The following is a 20,393-nucleotide window of genomic DNA, read 5'->3' as shown; positions in this document are numbered from 1 at the left end:
CGGAATGGAGGGAGCCTGTGTGGGAGGGGAGACCCAGCCAGGGACATTTGGGAGCCCAGGGTGGCCGCATGTCAGTCAGTGTGGGGACCCAGCGTTTTCTGAGAAGGAATGAGCCCAACAAGGTAATTTGCTGGTTTTCTGACATTGCGTGATGTTAGTTTGCAAGCCTTTTGGACGGATATAGAGAAGCCTCTGAGACCGGTGGGGGGAGGGCTTCCTGGCCATCCTGTCCTGAGGAGGCGAAGGAGGCCCATCATGCGGATGGGTCCTCCAGGAAGCCTGGGGGTTCGGTGGCCGTGTGACAGACCGGCGGCCGGGTCCCCTTTCCTCATCAGCCTCTCTCCCCAGCGGCCTCCCGGAGTCCCCGTGAGGATGAACGGGCCAGGCTTCCCGCGGATGGAGCAAGTGCTCCGAGTCCTTGCTGGCTGCTCTCGTCCCTCCTACGCTGGGGAGCAGGGGATGGCACCACGTGGAGTCCAGAGGACGGGGACACCTGGTTGGAATTGGGTGGGCCGGTGGGGGGGGGGGTGCTGGGCGCTGAGTTTGATTCGAGGCTGGTGGGTGTGAACCCGGAGACGGCACGAGTGACCGCAGCAGGGGGTCAGCAGGGGAGTTTGGGGCCGCGTGTAGGGTTTCTGCCCCGGTGGGAGGCAGCCCTGCCCCCAGGACGGCTCCCGGTTGGGCTCAGCTGTGGCAGAGGCTCAACAAGCACCAATTCTCCCTTCCCACAGTCTGGGACACAAGAGCGTGTGCCCATCTGGCAGATGCTTAGAGACATTAAGGGGTCTTTTTCCAGCCACTGGGCCTGGACACCTGCCCCTTTGGGGGTTCCTAGTGCGGCTAGGTCCGGGGCGCCTGGAGGCCAGGGCGAGGTGGAAGGGCCCTGGCAGGTGGCAACTGGCAGCTGGAGCCCAGGCAGCAGGGGGCGCTGCGCTCGGGTATCTCGACCTTGGGGTGAAAATCCCAAGAATCTAGATGAAACTGGCATCTCTTCTGCCTGGCCTCCAGGTCTTGTTCCCAGGAAAACCAGGGTGCACTTGGGGGCCTTCCGGGCAGCTGCCCTTACTCTCCACTTTCCCCTCCTCCCAGGCCGGGCCTCACGGAGCCCCCTGGAGACAGGGCGCAGCCGGGGACTCGAACTTGCTGTGCTCTCCGGAGCCGTCTGGGAGAGCCGGGACGGAAGTGATGCCCGGAAAGAGAAGGGAGAGGCATGGTCTCAGTCCCCCGAGGGCGAGGACTCGTGCTAGGGGGGGCCCAGGCAGGGGCGGGAAAGCCGCAGCTGGAGGCTCGGAAGTTCCTTCTCGGGCGACCCCAGGGGCACCTCCAAGGACGCTGGATTCATGGGCACCCTAAATGCACAGGTCTGGAAGCCGAACCCTCTCTTCCTCCAAGTGGTAGGAGATCAAGGTCGTGGTTGAAATGGAGCTTGTGCAGCTGGATTGATTACGTATGAATGATGTAATCCCCAGCACGCGTGTCTGCACAGAATCCCATCTCTAAATGGGCTGAGTTGTCAGGTCCCTAAGGCTTGTCCACACAGCCCGCGGAGGCCCGCAGGCCCCTTCCACTTCTCCGCCCCTTGGCTAGAGAGCATTCTCCTTTAAAGACGTAGCCAAGTGGGTAAGATCCCGGCCCTGCCTCCCACTCGCTGTGTGACCTTGGGCAAGTTACTTAACCTCTCTGTGCCTTGCTCTTCTGTAAAATGGAGACACAGGAGTGCCTGTCTCAGCAGGTGAATGGGGTGAAACCACACGGCGGGGCTTCATCTAGCACCCGGGGCATACTGGGCGCTGCGTGAGTCAGCTCGTACAGCTTTACCGTTGCTGTCATCTTACACACCAGCAGGCTCAGGGCCCAGCATCAGGAGGCCACAGATGACCCTGCCCAGTGCACTCTTGTGAACCACCCCATCGCAGGAGGGATCTGTCCCCCGCAAACCCTCTATGTCGAAACGCACCCCGCTTGCTCGGTCCCCCAACTCCAGAGGCCTGGGGGGCAAATTCCAGTCTCGCTTTGCAATTTCCAGAGGACAGTGACCCACAGCGGCCGAGTGTCTCCCTAATAGCACTCACTACCTGGGGCCTCAGGGGTCCCTCCAAAGCCATGGACAGGATGGAGAGAGACAAGTTGTAACCTGGGTTGGGACGACCCATGCAGAGGCAGCTGGGGCCCTTCTCCGGGGAGGGGGTTGGGGGCTATCAGGGGACGGGGCTGAGATGCCAGGCACCCCCCAAAAAAGTGCAGATTCCCAAGACCCCTCAGAACCACCCTCGGACCCAAGTCCCGCGGTGGGGCCTGGGCCTCTGCATTTATTCAGCAGCTCTTGGGTGAAGCCGTGCCCACGGAAGTTGAGGGGGCGGGGTACAGGTTTCTGAGCTCTCTGAGCCCCTCCCTGTTCCTGTGAGCAGAGGAGAGGCTGAGAGGAGGCGGCGTTCCCCGAAGCTAAGCCTGAGAGGGAAGAAAAGGGGGTGGTCACAGAGTACAGGGGCCTATGAAAACCGGCCCCCGCCCCATGGGATCTGAGGGCTCAGAGACAGGAGAGGGAGCCTCTTTGGGTTTGTACATTTTATTAGGATAATTGGTCAAGTTCTTAAGTTATTTCTTTGTTAATCAGACTGTGGCGCGAGCGCGCTCCGTCTGTGTAGATACATAAAAATACATCAAGCATTTGGCCTCTCTTGATGTGAGCTCGGACTTGCTTCTCTCACCCAATGTGGGGCTCCAGCCTCAGGGACCCCTTCTGCCCCACCCCCATCACGGGGAGTGACCAAGGGAGTGGCGGGGCAGCCCCCTACCCGCCAGGTCCGTTCAGGCCACACTGGGGGCTCTCGGGGCACAGTCCGGGGCGGCACCAGACCGTGGCCCCCAGGCCCGGGTGCGTCCTGGCGTCCCCCACGAGGTGAGCCCCGCAGCCTGTGGGGTATCACCGCGGGCAGAAACCCCCATGGGATCTCTTTAAGCCGACAGCGGAGCCTGGACCCTCACGCAGGGGCCGGCGGACGTTCGGAGAGCTTCGATGGCCTCCCTTGGCACCCGGCACGAAGGCTTCGGGCTGAGAGTCCTGCTCCCGCTGGGGTTGCCCTGGCGGGGAGGCTCCGGCTGCAGAGCTCAAAGGCCTCTGTTTCAGCGGGCTGTGCCCCAAACCTTCGTCCCTGAAGCCATAGTACCCGGGAGCCGCTCAGGCAAGGCCTTGACCGGCAGGAGCTCGGGCTTCCACGGCCTCTGCCTAACCTCCCGGCTCAACGGCCACCAGAGGTCACTCGGCCTGGGCCTCTAGCCTCGCTGCGCACAGGTAAAGGGCCCACTTTGGAGACATTTCTTCCCAGGAGCGTGGGAGTCTGGATGGCACCCCTCTTCCCACGCACATGGCCTGGGAGTCAGGCCACCAGCCCTGGACAGACCAGGTGGCCGGTGTCAAGGAGCCGCAGCGGCCCTACCGGCCAAGGCTGCTCTGGGCGCTGAGGCCACGCCACCGATGCCCACCTTCCTCCCTCCAGCCTGGCCCCTGGGGGGGGTGGGCACCCCCCACTGCATCTTCAAGGGGGCCATGCCTGCGCGGCCTCCCCTGTTTACGTGCTAATAAAAGAGACGTGTTAATGGAGTCCGCGGCGCTGGAACGGGCCTCCCCCAGCTCCCTCGCACCCCGGCTCCAGGCTGAGCCGAGGAGTCCGTGCTTGGGCACCCCCGCAAGGTTGCTGGTGGTGGTGGGGGGGCCGGCTCGCCCCGTCAGAGCGCCGCCGCGGGCCCCAGGAGCCGGGGGTGCTCGCACAGCTGGAGCTGCACGCTGGCCGTGAACCAGCGGCTGGGCCGGCCCAGGCTGCAGTGCAGGGTGGTCCGGAAAGTGCTCCTGGCGTGCTTGGGGAAGATGATGGTGGTGCTGCGGAAGCGCAGGGCGCGGGGCCGTGGCTCCAGGGTCAGCTGGCTGCGGTAGCTGCGCCACGTGCAGTTGGGCGCCGCCACGATCGTCTCGCTGTAGGCCGTGACCGTGGGCACCGGCGCGTAGAAGACATTGTCCCGGAAGTGCTTCTCCGAGGCGTACTTGACCTCCGAGTTGCAGCTGGGGAGGGCGGGGGGGGGGGTGGGCAGGGTGAGCCCAGGACGGGGTAGGAGGGGCGCCTGCTGCTCACCCATGCCGTCTTGGGGGGCCGGGGGTCCATGAACAGAACGGCCCGGGCTCTTCCCCAATGTCGGGGTCAAAGGGCAGCGGGAGTGTGCCCGCTTGCAGGGCAGGAAAGCAGTGGTTCTCAGTGTGACCCATGACTCGGGGTGGATCCTGAGTTGGGCTGAAAATCCGCTGTGAAAGGCCATGTGGGGACAGCAGATGAAATCCGGGCCGTGGGGATACGGGTAGTGGGGTCACTGCGTGAGAGGGCGTCCCTGCTCTCGGGAAGGGCGCCAGAGTACTACGGGTTAAACGTCAGGATACCACCAACCGCCTCTCTCCAGTGGTTCAGAAAAAAGGATTCATCTGCACAGGAGAGAGCCTGCCGATGTTCAAGCAGACGGGACAAAATGTAAAGAACCAGTGAATCTGTTTAATGGGTACGCAGGGCTTCCTTGACCTCTCCCTGACGCTTTCCTGTAAGTCTGAAATTGTATCAAAAGAAGTATCCCCAAAAGTAGCTCAGCGCCCCGCTGCTCTGCTTCCAGACCTCAGAAAAGCAAAGTGTAAGCAAAGGCTTGCGGGGGGGGGGGGGGAGGTTGTACCTGCCTCGTCCCCCATCACAGCCCCACAGACGGTCGGTTTAGGAAGCGAATCAGAGGGCCTGAGAGTCAGCTCTCGTGCACTGCGTGGGGCCGGCCAGTCAGCTCAGCCCACATTTAAATAACGGGGGCTCTTTGGGAAGAGCGAATTGTGCAGCCGAGCCATCTCCTGGTGGGGTCACCTTAGCCCAGAAGTTCAGAGGCACCTAAGAGGTCCCATACCCGGGAGGGCCCCTAATACACGTGAGGTCGAGGACGCCTCAGTAGGTACATGAGACACGACAGCCCCAGGAGCACAGAGCACGTCTGTGTTCACGTGACACCGGGCAAGCCCTGAGCAGAAAAGGGGCCCCCAGTCACGTGTGTGGGGTTGGGTCATGGACGCCAGAACACCCTGGCAGGACCGGAGGAGGGAGGGAGTGAGTGACCAGCGTGAGTGCTGGTCATCGTGCAAACTTTCTGGAAGGTCGGATTAAAATAAAATCGGCCGGATTTGGGGAGCAGGGCCGTGCGGAAATGGCCCGGTGCTGATGCGGAGTATGGGAGGGAGACCGAGAAGGTCCCCTCGGGTCGGCATCGCTTACGGTCAGTTCATCGCTGGCCAAGACACGGACTTGTGTCCTCAGGAACCGGCAACCAGATCGGTGCCCGGGGCAGGAGCGGGGGAGCCTGCTGGGCCCAGAGCCTGACCACACTTCCCCACGGCGGGTCGGGACCAGCGCCTGGCGCACCCCCACCCCGGCCAGCGGCCCCACTCACCGGATCTCATGCGTGGGCTCTGGGTGCACCTCGATGCTCTCCCCAAAGAACACAGGCAGCATCCGGGGCCTCATCTCAAGCGCTGGGGAATTCAGGGGGAGGGCAGGGGGCTGTAGGGAGAGCCACAGACACAGGGTTACACAGCCCTTCGGCCCTGTGGCCCCAGCTCCCCACGGCTCACACGAGGGCCGCCCCACATCCTCCGAGCCCCGGCTTGGTCTGGAAGCCTGCTCTGTGGGGTCCCTCAAGAAGCCCAGCCCGGCACAGCCCCCTGGGCCCTCGAGCCCCCCCCACCTGCCAGCTGCCCCCTAGTTCCCAGACACCTCCATGTGGGGCTCTGGTAACGGCCTCTTCCTGCAAACCCCGGCCCACACCATGCCCTGGGGACCGGGCTCAGAGCCCTGGGACCCTCTCGGGGAGGCCCCCCCGTGCGAGCAGCTGAAACCGCGTCACCTTTGCTCCTGACCTTGCCTCGTGCCGCCTGAGGCTGAGGGTGGACAGACCCCCCCAACCTGGATCTGTGCCCCATCCATCGGGAGGAGGGACACAGCAGCACGATCGTCCTCAGGAAGGGGGGACATCTGCCCCAGGAGAGGACCAGAGGCTGCTCCCTCTGAGACCAGCCCCCAGCCCTGCCTCCTGTTTTACCTCCATTGTGGCCAGTGTGGCCCGTTACTACCACCAGCCCACCAGCCGCAGGCGCCTGGTCTCTGCCTTCCACGTGTGTGGGGGGAGCCACACTTCCCAGCCCCCCCTTGTGGGGGAGCAGCATGGGGGAGGGGCACGTGGCGGCACCTGCGACACGAGTCACCTCTGGGCCCAGGGTGAAGACCCCCATCGCTAACCTTTCCTTCTGGGGTGACATTCAAGACGGCGGCCTCCTCGCCAGCCTGGGACCCTCAGTTCTCCTGGAAGGCCGACGGCCCGGGTCTCAACATCACGGTCAACCCGAGATGAACGTGGAGTGAGAGCCAGAAGGAAACCTCTGCTTTCGGTACAACCCCATTGCCTGCTGGGGATGTCTGTGACAGTGTCACCTCGCGTAGCTAGCCCGCGCCAGCACAGCAGGGGTCCCACGCGGGGACGCTCACCAGCCGGTCTCTGCTCTAACTCCACCTGCCCACAGCGAGCGCTCGGTGAGCTCGGGGGATGAGGCAGTGGGTCTTTCCTTCAGTTCGTTTACTGAGCTCCTGGGAGCTCTACTGTGGTCGCCCCAGTTAAGAAAGAAGATGGTCTTCTCGCCCCTTGGGTCTTGCTGCCCGAGTCCTCCACTTGTCTTCAAATGACCCCTCCTCAGACGGACTAGAATTCCAGCTGTGGTGGGGGCTGTGATCCCTGGGCTGGGAGGGGTGGGGGGTGGGGGAGGGTCGGCCATCGGGAAATCCAGGAGGGCTTCCCTGTGGAAGTGGCCCTTGCGATGCCATCCGAAGGTGAAGTGGCGTTAATTCGGGCCTCGCAGGGCACGGGGACTTCTCTTTCATGTGTCCTGGAACCCCACCCGATCAGGCCCCCTGAGGGGTCACCTCAGCCCCAGACAGCACCCCGGCCCCCAGCCCTGCCCCCCCACCCCCCGCTCCACCTGCTGGAACCCACCAGGTGGGAGATAGACGAAGCCAAACTCTCCAGAGGCCGCTCAGTTGTGCCCACTCCCCGGGTCCTGCGGTGTCCCTGGGCCATCTGCACGCCTAATGCCCTTCGTCTTTGGAACGGACTCATGCTTTCTCCTTCAACACTGTCCTGTCCCTGGAGTCTGGGGTCACCTGTAAATCACGCTCATACATCTTACCACCTAGAGGAAGTTTTCCACGTCTCTCCTGCAGTCCCCACGCTCTAGGGACGCTGCTGACCTGTCTCGGCCAGAAGCCACTAGGTATGTGGGACGATTGCAGTGTGACCTGATTCCCACTAAACAAAAATGACAAATTCCACCCCTCGGTTACCTCCCGCTGCACGTCACGGGCTCAGCCTCCAGGCAGGCCCCACCTCCCCCCCATATCGGACAAGATTAGGAATCATACATTCAGACCAAGACCTGCCCGTTTACCGACTGGAGATTTCCTGTACCTGTTCCCTCCCCACCCCGGTCCTCCTGGTCCTCACCGGGATGAGGATACATCCCAGCAGCCCAGGCTTTTTGAGCCCTAACGGCACCAGGCACTGCCCTGGGCACTGTCCATGCATTCACTCATTCCGCCAGACGAGAGCTGCTATCCGCATGCCCATTTTATAGATGCTGAAACAGAGGCCCAGAATGACCAAGTGGTTTGCTTGAGGACTCACAGCTAGGAAGAGGCAGAACTAGGATTCGAACCCTGGGGTCTGGCTCCAGAGCCTGTGCCCCCACTCCCACTCCTCAACTGCCTCTTGCACACGTGGGACTGGCCTCTGTCCATGCCTCCCTCACCCCCTCGGCCACACTCCATTGCCCCTGTGTCCCGGCTCATGCTGCTTCCTGAACCAGGAATGTCCTTCTGTTTCCTTCTCACCTGATCCGGTGTTGTGACCCCTTTGTGTGCCTGTCACCCCCCGACCAGGAGCTCCCTAAGTTTAAGACCTGATGGGCTGCGTCACCCAGGCCTGGGCACCTCGCGGCGCCCGCGCTATTGAGCGACGAGAGGTCTCATGTGCAGAGAGGCCCGGCCCCAGGCTGCCTGGGGTCAGCCTATGCACAAGATCGCCTGCAGCCCCTCCCCAGCTGACCACGGGGTCCCCAGAACAAGAGCCAAGGGCCCCAGGGAGAAAGGATACGAGGCTTGGAGGAGGAGGATGCTGGTTTTCATCACACCACCGTGCTCTCCCCACCGCTCCCGAGAGAATAACGCCCCAGATAGGGAACAGGGAGGACAGCTTTGAGGGGGCAGGGGTTTCCGTGCTGTGGCCGAGCTGAGCAGCACCATCCCCCTGGGGTCGGCCCAGGATAAAGAGACTCCAGACCTTCTGGTACCTCCCTGCGTGCCCCATGGGAGCAGCCCCGTTCCGGCCGGATCTCGCTCCCTGACTGGCTGCCAGGAGAGGAGACAAGACTCACTTCACAGGCTGGGCTGGGAAGCCCGAGCTCTGGGCACCGTTTTCCAAAGGGCTCCTGTGGAAAAACATCTAAAATCTACCCAAACTGGAAGGGCTGTGCAAGAGATAGGAGAAGCCAGCGAAAACCCAGACGCAGGCTGGCATCCAGCGGGCCTGGGTGGCGAGACAGCTCCGGAAGTCACCGCCAAGGGCCCAGGACAGCCGTGCGGGGCTCCTGGGACAGGCGCAGGGGGAAGGCGGCGGAGGCCGCGCGGCACTCGGCCTCCCCTGGCAGCCACTGGCCCGTCCGGAAGCTCAGAGTGGAGTCTTTCTGGACTGTTCTGGGGTTATTTTAACATCAAAATGGCAGTGCCAGCCCCACGGAACCCGGCCAGCCTGGAGAGTGGGCCAGGGAAGTGCCTCTCACGGCCAAGAAAGCACACCACCGGCCCTGGAGGGACTTTCCAGCCGCCCTGGAACAGACACTCCTCCGGGTCACATTCTGATGGGAGTCACCAGGCAGGGGGCCGGCCGGGCGGGGGCCACTGCCGCTGCACCTGCTCCGCCAGCCAAAGGCCCCCCTGGGGCAGACAGAGTCCCCAGACAGCCCACTGCCCTCACCCACCCCCCAGGCCCAGATTCTGGTTCCGTCCTAAGGAGAACCCACCAGGAGCCACTCGAGCCCCCTGCGAAATAAGGCCGTGCCGTTTGCGGCCTACCCCATGAGGCTGGCCAGGGACCTAGGCGGATTCAGACCCGCTGGCTGCCCTGGGAAGCAGGGGCAGGGGAGGAACGAGCGAGTCTCATACACAGATGAGCGAAGACTGCCCCTCAGGCCCCCTCAGATGCTGCCCCCTGCACCCGGGGTGGAGGGACAGGGCTGGGAGGGCTCAGCGGTAGTCTGGGGGAGCAGGCCGGCTCTCTGGTCTCCTGGGCAGGCGGGCGTGGGGTGGGGTGGGGGGCCCAGGGCCGGCGGCAGAGGGAGCGGGATCCGGAGCCCCACCCGCCTGGGCAGTGAATGAATCACGGGCCCTCCCCAGGAGCGCCGGGCGAGGGTCAATACGGGCCGGCTGGAAGTACAAACACGGGGGGGGGTTTGGAGCCCCCCCACCCTTGGCGGCCAGACAGGCACGGCCCACAGGACGGCAAAGGAAGATAAGGGCTCCGTTGTGAGAGCTCCGTGCCATGCGGTGACAGCTCAGCCTGCCCAGGGGTCCCGCCCTGGCTCCCAGGGACGCCGAGGGAGAGCCCAGCCGTGTCTGTGCCCAACCCGGGGGACGCATGGTGGCCGTGAGCTCTCCCTTCCATCAGGGAGCACCCAGCTCCCTCCACGGAGGGTTGTGACAGGAGCAGGGGTCCAGAGCACCCTGCTGCTCCTGGGGAGAGAGAGGCCGCTGGGGACCCCCTCCCCCCACCACTGACATGGCAGAGAGGGGTCCTCACCAGGGCCATGTGGGACCACTGCAATGGCTAGAATGGCCTTCTCTCCAGGTCACTGACCTCAGGCAGCCGGCGATGGCTTTTGCCGCTATCCGAATTACATTGGATTATTTTTGCTGGACATTTGGGATCTGTTGACCGTGACTCTCACCCATGAGGAAAGTGACCCAAGAAGGACACATTCAAGAGTTTCCACTCTTCTTAGGATGGGGCCTGGAGCCATGCGACATATCCTAGGGCGGTGGGGAGGGGGTTCCTTAGGCTCACTGCCCTCCCCCAACATGGCACCTCCGTGGGGGAAAACAGGCCTGGCCGGGGGAGCCCAGGAGACCCTGCACGGAGCAGGCCACCCCCTGGAAAGCCACAAACCATCCCGGGCCCAGCATACATGCCACAGGCCTGAGGTGTGACCCCCAGAACAGGAGAACTAAGCAAACACCAACATTGGCTTACAGGCAGGCCTCGAAGACCAGCTGCTCCTTGTGATAGGCAGCCAGACAGACCCAAGCCAGTAGGACAGCGGGTGGCAGATTGGCCTGTGACCACCACAAAGGATGTGACCTATTTGGAAATAAGGTCTTTGCAAATATGAGGTCCTACCGGATAAGGCTGGGCCCTAAGTCCCCTGAATCCAATGACTGGTGCCCTTGTAAGCAGGGGACCTGTGGGACACACACAGGGAGGACGGCCACACGAGGGCAGAGACGGGACGACAAGGACTGCGAGCCACCACCAGAAGCTAGAGCGGACACACAGGATGGATCCCCCCACCGAGAGCCTTTGGAGGCAGCGTGTCCCAGCTGACGCCTTGATTTCAGACTCTTGGCTCCAGAACTGAGAGAAGGAACGTGTGTCACTCTAAGCCCCCCGTTGGTGACTTGGCTGCACAGCCCCAGCGAGCTCGGGCGGGCACCTGCGAGGTTGTGCCAGCCCATGAAGGCCAGTCTTCCCAGGAGGTCGCTCCTGCTCACTCCCTCCTCCCCAGAGCACCTGGAAGGGGGCCTGCCAGTTTGTTCCCTTTCTGCACGAAAGCCACAGCTAGAGTTCTCAGACAGGGGAGCCCACCACCAAGACGAAGTGGGGCTGCCGGAGACTTTGCTGGAGGCCAACTCATCCAGGGTTAAGCAGACAAAGGCTGAATGGAGGCGCCGGTGTCTCTGGCTCTTTCCCGCCTCCCTCCTCCCAGCCTCCCTTCCTGCAAACGGGCTCCTCCCCCCTTGGCCTGCCACACCTGGCTCTCTGCCCCTGAACTTGCTTACACACCTCTGCCAGTCAGGGCCACACTGACGAGCCTGCCAGGGGGCCGTGGGGACTGACCGCTGTCTCCTTAGTCCATCTGTCCATTCATCCATCCACCTGTCCATCCGTCCAGCCATCCATTTGTCCACTCATAAGTATCTACCCATCCGTCCATCAACCCATCTGTCCATCTGTGCATGCATTCATTCCTCTGTCCAACTGTCTTTCTTCCTTCCCAGCTCCGGGCACTAAGTCTGGAAATCCCACCTCCCTCTCTGACCCTTGGTGTCACCCTCACAGTCCAGAAACCGAACTGAGAAAATCCAGGACTCCTGGTGGGGAGGGGAAGTGGTGACAGCCCAGCTCCCAGGAGGTGGCGGTGACCATGGGTATTCTCAAAGGGCTGGGCAGCCCGAGGGCATTCCCCAGGACCGCCCAGAGCTCTCACTCCCCTCCACGGGGTCGCCCCACGCCCACCCACACCCTCCTCCCAGAATCCGGGTCCAGGGGAGCAGCGCCTCATCCTTAGGGAAATTCTCCGCTTGCCGCTCCATTCAACAAAGAAACGGTCCCGATGGGCGCCTGGGGGGCTCAGTTGGTTAAGTGACTCTCTTTGGCTCAGGTCAAGATCCTGGGGTCCCAGGATCTAGTCCCGCATCAGGCTCCCTGCTCCATGGAGAGTCCGCTTCTCGCTCTGACCTTCTTCCCTCTCGTGCTCTCTCTCAAATAAATAAATAAAATCTTTAAAAAAAGAGAGAGAGAGAGAAAGAGAGAGAGAAACAGTCCCGGGAGCCCAGATGGGTGTCAGGAGCCATGTGCAAAGGAGCCCAAGCCGCTGGCTATGGATGGAGCCCAGGGCAAGAGAGCCCCATCTCCCTGAGTCACCCCCGGCCACCACGACAGTGAGCTGAGTCCCTCCCCTGCCCCAGCCTCCAGATCTGTGGCCTCCCTAAGGACATAAGACGGGGCAGGGCTAGGTCCCGGACCTGCCCGTAGTTAGTGGTCTCTGCTGCACACACCGCTCACCCACACAGTCCTGTCCCTCTGCCCACAGCATCCTTCTGTCCCCACAGCTCAGCAGGGCAGGCCCAGGAGGCAAGAGGGAGGACATCAGGGCTGTGCTCGACCTCGAGCGGGCAGTCCCGGCCCCCGCAGTTAGCAGGCAGCTCGGACAGATGGCGTGTGTCTCACTCACTCTGCACCCCGCGCCCGGCCTGGCTCAAGCATTTGCGGGATGAGTGCAGCTGACAGGTGAGCCCTCCTGGCCCAAGGCAGCCTTGGCTGTCCCTCTGTCCTGAAGGGGAGCAGGGCGCCCACAGGGGGCCAGTCCCACACAGACCTCATTCCTCATGGCATCTCTCTTGGTCAAGTCTGACTCAGGTCTGTAACTTGAGGGGCTGTGGGGGCTCAAGACGCCTTTTGAAGGATAAAATAGTCACAAGTACATGTTTAAAAGACCAATGGAATGATACTTTCTGGCCTCAGCTTGGCCCCCAAGTCCCTGCTCAGGCCTCGGCCAGCCTCCTCATTCCTCCCCAAGCACACCTATCCTGCTCCCACCTCAGGACCTTTGCACTTGCCATCCTCTTGGACTGTCACACACTTCTGCCCTGGAACCATCTGCTTTGGTTTCTGTGAATCACCCCTTTCCTGACCACCCTGGCTACAGCATTCTACCCTTACCCAGCCTTTTAATTACTTTTTTAAAAGATTTTATTTATTTGAGTGAGGGAACACAAGCCGGGATGGGGGGAGGGTGGAGGGAGAAGCAGACTCTTTCCTGACCAGGGAGCCTGACGTGGGGCTTGATCCCAAGACCCCGGGACCATGACCTGAGCTGAAGGCAGACGTTTAACCAATGAGCCCCTCAAGTGCCCCAAGCCAGCCTTTGAGAACACTTATCAAGCCACCTGGTATGGTGTCCCATTTAATTTGGTGACTGTGTCTCTCACTAGAACACCAATTCCATGACGGCAGGGACCCCAGACATCTTGTTCAGTGCTCTGTGGCCCCCGGATCATGAGAGTACACAGTGCACAGCCCGCCCTCAGTAACTGCTGCCGGGACGAATGACGGGCTCCCACCCGGTCCTCTGATTCGGGAATCACCAGGAACAGGACTCTCTTTGCTCCAGAGAGTGGGCAAGAAAATCCCACTGTCAAGGCGGGGTGGGGCGCTGCCTTGCACCCAGCCTGGCCCCCCAGGGCCTCTGCTGTTTGGGCGGAGGGGGGTCCTCTTGCAGCCAGCGCCAACGGGGCACCATGCAGACGGGGACTGAGCCTCTAACACAAAGCATGGGCTGGGGAACGGGACCTCTGTGATGAAATGAATAACATTCGTGTCCAGCATACTGAGTGGGTGACAAGCCGGGAGGACCACACCAGCTCAGGACTGGGGATGGCACTCACTGCTCATGGCCCTGGCTGCGGCAGCAGCGCTGGGAAGCAGGTGTCACAACAGCCCGTGCAGACCAGGCACACGGCACCCAGGGGACGCCAGAGGAAACCAGGCCCCGCGTGCCACCGGCCTCTCTCTTCTTGGGCGTTTGGAACCATCGGCTCCAAGATGCGGGACAGGTTTCCGTCCGTGTCCCCAGAGCTGTGCAAGATGGGCAGGGAACCTGCCTACATCTGCGCCTGGAAAGCGTTCTCCGTGAGTCGGCAGCGAGAAGGGTGCTGTTTAGAGAAGGGTGCTGTTAAACAGTGGGAGTTCACCAGGAGGTGGGGTGCCCTGTGGGCTGGGGGTGCGGGGCCCCAGCTGCAGGTGCCTGGGGCTGAGAAGAGGTTGCCCGGGGCAACCACTTCCTCTCTTTTTATTAAAAGCAGCATCTCAAAACTTCATAGGTTCCCAGGCATTTTGTTTTTTGACTTAAAAAAAAAAGAAGAAGAAATAAGGTCGTTAATAAGCTGAAGAGTGAAAAGTAGGATAACAGAAGGTTTAAGTGTAAAGATTCCAGATCCAGGGGCTCCCAGGTGGCTCAGTGGGTTAAAGCCTCTACCTTCGGCTCAGGTCATGATCTCAGGGTCCTGGGATCGAGCCCCACATCGGGCTCTCTGCTCAGCAGGGAGCCTGCTTCCCCCTCTCCCTCTGTCTGCCTCTGCCTACTTGTGATCTGTCTGTCAAATAAATAAATAAAATCCTTAAAAAAAAAAAAAAAAGGATTCCAGATCCAGATTCCCTGAGTCCCATCCCAGCAAGGCTACTTACCAACAACCGGGTGACCTTGGGTAAGTCGCTAACCCCTGCCTCAGTTTGGCCCTCTGGAAAATGGGGTAATAAGGGTGCTTACTTCATTGGGCTATTTGTGGAAAGCAAACGAGCCAATGTACGGCTCGTCAAGGGGTTAGGAGAGTTTCTGGCCCGGGGGAAGGACTGTCTAAAAGCTGAGGGCACCACCTGTGCAGAAATAGCCCCAGGTTTTGCCTTCAGGCCAAATTAAAAGCTCAGGAACGGCGCTGTCCCATACCTGGCAGCTGGTTTAGCAAGGAAGGGGAAAAATAAAATAAAATCAACCACAACAGCCAAGACAAGGAAGCCAGGCGCACGGTCCTTACGACTGCCCCTGGCTGCCCTGGCTGCCAGGGAAAGCTTCTAGAAAACCCCCTTGAAGGAGGACTCTAGGTCATCCAAAAAAATAAAGGGGAAACCTGCTCCCTGTCCCTTTCTAAGTCCTGTCCTGTTGGACACCAGATTAACAACCAGTGCGCCCAGCCGAGTCCGAGCCCCTCGTGCAGGAAAGCTGGCAGGTTCACACCACGGGATCGATTTTCCTGCAAACAGCCTCTGTCACCCCTGCGAGTCCTCAACGCCCCCTCACCCCACCCTCTCCCCCAGCCCCAACGCTCAAATTCGCCACGTGATTTCGGTCAGGGGTAATAGTTCCCAAACTGAGCTGCCCATCAGCATCATCTGGGGAGGTTTTATAAAATCCTGGCGCTCGGGGCACGGTCTCTACCAAGGAAACGTTCAGGGATCCTGGGAGGTAGGCCTGGGTATCGTTCAAAGACGTCTCTGAGAGATGCCCACGCCCGGTCAAGTTTGGGACTCACCAGACTAGGGAGCAAGGGTGGCACAAGGGAAATTCATGTCGTGAGGCTTGAGGCAAGGCCAGCGCTCCTTCCTGCTGTCGGGAGGATTTTCAGCTGGAGCGGGGAGAGGCATTTTTGTGCCCTGCGAGGTGCCGGGCGAGCATCACGGGGGCCCCAGGAAAGTGGAGCCGGGCTGGAGCTGAGCCAGCACACACACTTGGCAGGCAAGATGTAAGGCGTGCAGAGAGCAGGCAGGAACGGGGGAAAACGCCACTGAGATCCTAAGCGACTTCCCGATTTCTTCTTGTCATTTCTGGAGTGGCAAAGGTGCTGGATCCCGCCCACTTTGGACCCCGCTCCCGGCCAGGGGCCACCCTGGCTCGGCCGACAAGCTGGGTGCCCACCCAAATCCACCTGGAGGCCCCACACTAAGTCCGGGGCACTCGAGTCTCTTGCCCTGGGGTTCGGGCCTCCCCCAGGCCCGCCTCAGCTCCACGTCAACACCCCTCAACAACCAGAGAAGGAAGGGTTAGTGTCTGGGTTTGGTTTAAAAAAAAAAAAAAGTGCTTTCACGCCGGCAGCGCTGGGAACAGTAAACAGGGACCTGGGTCAGGAGCAGAAGGGACCTGGCTAAGGCTGCCTGCAGCATGCGTCGGCCTGGGGTTCAAGCCCACGAGCCCGGAGCCAACTTCCCTGGGGATTCTGGACGTGTTCCCTCACCCCCCAGCCCTCCAGAGCTGACAGCAAGACGATCACCCCGCAGAGAGGCCCACCGCTGGGGGGACGGCTCCAGGTCCCGGGGTCAGGCCGGACCACCTCCACCTCGGTGTCCCCGACCCACCCGCGGAGCACCGCTGTCGCCGGGCCCCCTTCTGGGCTGGAGCCAGGGGTGCGGGGTGGGGGGACCCCGTCCTGGCTTCCGAGGCTCCGCGTCGGGGGGCGCGGCGAGAGCGGCCTCTCGCCCCTCGCCGGCCCCGACCGGGTTGTGCGTGAAGGCGCGCGCTTACCGCTCTGGCCTCGCCGGGTCCCGGGGGCTCCGAGGAGGCGCCGGCGCCCCCCGCGCGGGCGTCGAGGATGCCGGGCGCCAGCGAGTAGAAGGGCGGGCTGGGGCTGGGGCTGGGGGGCAGCCCGGAGTCGGGGCTGTCCAGCAAGCCCTCCCGGCTCTTCTCCTTGAGGCTCTCCTCCATGCCCTGCAGATGCAGGTGGCCCACCATGTCTGGGGGGCGCGGGGCGCGGGCCCCCGGCTCCTCGGGGGGCTCCTCCACCGCGCTCCGGGGCCCGGGCCGGGCGGCGGGCCGAGGGCTGCGCGCCCGGGACACCCGGGCAGAGCCGAGCGGCGGCGCGTCTGGCCCGGCGCCCCCGCCAACCCCCGCGCCCCGGCCCCCCGGCTCCCCGGCGCCCGGCCGCTCCGTGCGCGCCGCCGCCGCCTGCGCCCCCGCCCGCCCCGCCGCGCGCCCGCCCGCCCGGCCTCGCCTCCGCGCTCCGCCGCCGGCCCTCTCCGCACCTTCCCGGCCCGCGCCTCCTTTTCTAGGCGCCTCCTCCTCCTCCTTCCCTCCCCCGGCCCACCCCGCCCGGCGTGCGCGGTGGGCACCCGCCCCGGTCCGGCCTCCGCCCGCCCTCCCGCCGCCGCGCCCAGGGACGGCACCGCTGCCGGGCCGGGCTGGCCGCTTTCCGTGCGCCCCCGACACACCCCGGTGCTTGGGGGTTCCCCGGGGCACCCCGAGTGCTGGCGGTAGTAATGTTGGCTGTGGCCACCCAAGGTTTTCTCCACCTCGCTGAAGCCACAATGCGGCAATCTTTAGAAACCTCTGTTTGAGAAGATCTGGGACTTGGGAGGGAGGGGAAACGAGGTGCCCGAGTGCCCCCCGCAGCTCCAAGACCTGCTCCTCAGTGGCCCCCTTTCCAAACAGAATGCACACCCTTAGTTTAGGCCCTGCGTACCCGGGTCTCCGCCATCTGAGTATCTGGCCTTCGGGGTAGAAAGCCCGGGGTGGAAATGGGGCTGGGGGCAAGTAGGGGAGAGGAGAAACCCTTCCAGGAATCCTGTCTGCATCTGTCCGCTTCCTCATTTCGTCCCAGCGCGTCTTTCTCATTCACAAGCCTCCCGGTCCCCTGTCTTTCCCTTCCTCCCAAGGGCACTTGCTTCCTTTTCTTCAGGTGACGAGAGGCTCCTCTTTGTTTCCATTTTCCCATCCACCCACCCACTCACCTAGACACCCCCATACGGCTCCCCAGCACCCAGGGGGCCCACAGGTTGCTTTGAAAGGAAGGGCAGGAGTGGGAGGGAGGCTGGAGGGAGCAGGGGAGAGGACGAGGGTGTGGACAGGCGTCTCTGCCGCTCGTCTTCCTTAAAGCATGTGGATCGGGTCAAGGTGATCAGGGACCCACAGCGCCCTGAACCCTGGGGGGGATAGCCTGGCCCTGGGGCACCCCGTTTGGGGAGGGTGTGGTGAACACACCAGGGGGCAGAGGGGGGTGAGTTTGATGGGGAATTCTTAAGGCCCTGCAAGCAAGTAGAGCTGGGGGACGGTTTATGGCTCTGGTGTCCCGGGACGGCGGCTCTGAGATGACATTTTAAGATGAGCCGGAGACAGAATTTACTCGCAGGTGGTGGAGACGTCCGGGACCACAGGGACGCAGGCCCACCCGCTGCGGTTCGAGAACTGTGAGGGACGTTCCAGAAGGGCCCAGGCAGCTTCTGAAGTGCCGGGAAACACTGAGGGACCTGTTGTCAGGTGAATTGACACCCCATTTCCATAGCAACCAGGAAGGGCGTGGGGAGTCTGCACCCGAACAGACTTAACCAGAGGTTTGAATATCTGGAACATTCTGGAGGGAAAACAAAACACAAAAAACTGAACGGACTCCATTTGCTTCAAATCTTGGTCGACAAGATGGGTCTTCCGGGGGCCACTTGAGCAGAAGCGGGTGTGAGGGCGACTGCTGTCACCCCACAGGGCCAAAGAGGGAGGCTGAGCTTTCTGGAACATGAACACAGTAAGAGTCACCTTCTCCCCAAATGCCCACGGAGCGGCTTTGCTTCAACTGCTCCCGTGGCCTGGCCCCCCCGGGGGTGTTAGGGTAGAGGCACGTTCGCTGTGTTGCACAATGGAAGGGTCCTCCTGACTTTTTAAAAAATTTTGAGATTTTGCTCAGGTTGAATTTTCTGTGTCCGTTTTGACCATCAACATGATCTTCAAAAGGAAAATCGTATTTGTCGTGATTTCCACATGTGGGACATTTCCACAAATGTGTCGTCGGCGAGTGCCTCGCTCCCCTCACCCTGATCCTGGCCCCCTGGCATCATTTACATTCATCAGGAGTAAACTCGATGGCGATGCCCACTTAGGTCCCGGAAGTTTCCCTGCACCCACACACACAGCTTCCCCTGAAATGGACTCTGTTGTGTGGAATAATGTTGGAGATGTGTGTGCATCCAGGGGCAGGAAAAACTTGCCCGCCCTCCAAATGTCAAACGCCCAGTTAGTGGCCCACACAGATGACCCCGGTGACCATGACCTCTGACCTCATTGGATCCACTACTGCAGGCTGGGGGTGGGCTGCCCGTCGACTGAAAGCTTGTACTGTAGAAGCTTCTAGTTCTCACAGAGCCAGATGGTCTACAAATGTCAAAGAGGGGAGGAAAGGTCAAAATTTCCATAAGTCAGCTTGAGCCAGGGGCCAGGGAGTGGATGGGTGGATATCTCGGCACATCTCGAGAGGAAAGGGTGCTTGAGCCTTTCCTCTGCGACCACCACCGGGAAGCCGGAGGAACAAGAAGGGGTCGTCTTTCAGGATCTAAGCATTTGCTCTGGGCCAGGGGCTGCGGGCGGAGGCAGGGGCAGGAGGTGGGTTTTGGGCTTCATCTACAGGAGATCTGGAATCTGCAGCGGTTTTGAAGCGGGTTTTGGGAATGATCTGATCCAAATTGCTTCCAAAGTTAGATCAAAGATAGGAGAGGAGAGAGAGAGATTGGATATTTAATAGAAAAAAAGTAGATATTTAATAGAAAAGAGGTATTGGGGTACACTACAAGGGGTCCTAAGTGTGTGTTCCATGCTAGAGAAAAGGGGCCCCCATACTGTTCCCCTCGCCACGGAACCCATTCATCCCGGACCTTGTGAGGTCACCAGCGTTTAAGAGCACGTGATGGGGTGATCGCCAGCCAGCTCTGGGGACTCACCCAGCATCCCGGCATCCCGACGTCCCCGGGGCCGCTTTGTGAGAAGGAAGCTTACTGCTCCGAGAAATGCCAAGGATGAAGGGGAAGGGCACGCAGGAATAAAGGCTTTTTCATTGAGAGCCGTTCGCCACTTGTTACAAGCAGCTTTGAGAACATTCATAGAAGTAGGGCCCTTCATTCACGGCCAGCTTACAAAGGCCTCTGCGCACGTTATTGTCTTGCCCTTGAACCCTGCAAACTACCCTGATGCCCAAGATGGATATGGATCCCTTCTATTTTAAAATAAAGCAGATCAAGCCAGGGAGGCTCAGAGAGGTTAAGCGACTTGCCAGAGGTCACACAGCTGCTCAGTAGGAAGCCAGACTGGAGGCTACGAGGATGTGGGTGAAGTCTGTCCGCGGGTCCCAAGGTATCATGAAATAGTGAAGCAGGAGGACTGAGGTTCTAATGCCTGACGATAAGGCAGGTCTGTGACCAGCGGAGACTGTTCCAAAGCCAACAAGCCCTTTAGGCAATCATGCCAAAGACCCCAAAAGCCCAGGCTGGGTTGAAAGCAAAGATCCCACTCAAGTGACATGGTGATTGTTTACAGATCACTTCCCGCTCTTGCCAACGGCCCTGAAAGTGACTTGAGGGCAAGGTTGGGCACTCCTGTCCCCTGGGGGGCTGTGTGCACCAGACCAAGCAAGTCTAGGGAATGGATAGTACCGACTCGACCTCCCCACCTCCTGGACAGATCCTGGTCACCCACACAGCTGTCCCTGGGGAGGTGCTGTCTGGGTGGTTTCATCAGACTTGTCTTGCTGCTGTGATCTGGAAAGACTGGAGAGTTGCATCACTTTCAGAGACGACAAGAAGGAAGCTCAGAGAGGGTAACTGTTTCCCCTGAACTCACACAGCAGGGCCCCGCCCTAACTCTAACCCTTCCCAGCTGTGTGACCTGCCCTCTCTGTGCCTCCGTGTCCGCTCCAGAAAATGGGCTTTAGATAAAAGAGATTGAATGAGGATTGACCCTACTGGGATGAAAGATGGCT

General features: G+C 61.2%; 1 protein-coding gene across 2 annotated transcripts; it reads right to left on the bottom strand.

The window, feature by feature from the left end:
- Positions 1-2,553: 2,553 nt before the first annotated feature.
- Positions 2,554-16,715, bottom strand: RFLNA (refilin A; the record flags this gene model as incomplete). Of its 2 annotated transcripts, XM_080821956.1 has the most annotated exons (4): positions 2,554-4,057; positions 5,464-5,573; positions 16,184-16,366; positions 16,681-16,715. In XM_080821956.1, the coding sequence occupies 3 exons, from the start codon at positions 16,361-16,363 to the stop codon at positions 3,727-3,729; spliced, it is 621 nt and encodes a 206-aa protein (XP_080678082.1). In that variant the 3' UTR covers positions 2,554-3,726. The 2 variants fall into 2 exon arrangements, with proteins under 2 accessions (XP_080678082.1, XP_080678081.1); XM_080821955.1 differs by lacking the exon at positions 16,681-16,715 and having other exon boundaries at positions 16,184-16,390.
- Positions 16,716-20,393: the final 3,678 nt, after the last annotated feature.

This window comes from Martes martes, assembly GCF_963455335.1.
Source record: "Martes martes genome assembly, chromosome: 13".
NCBI lineage: Eukaryota > Metazoa > Chordata > Mammalia > Carnivora > Mustelidae > Martes > Martes martes.
This window is presented reverse-complemented; position numbering and strand designations above follow the sequence as displayed.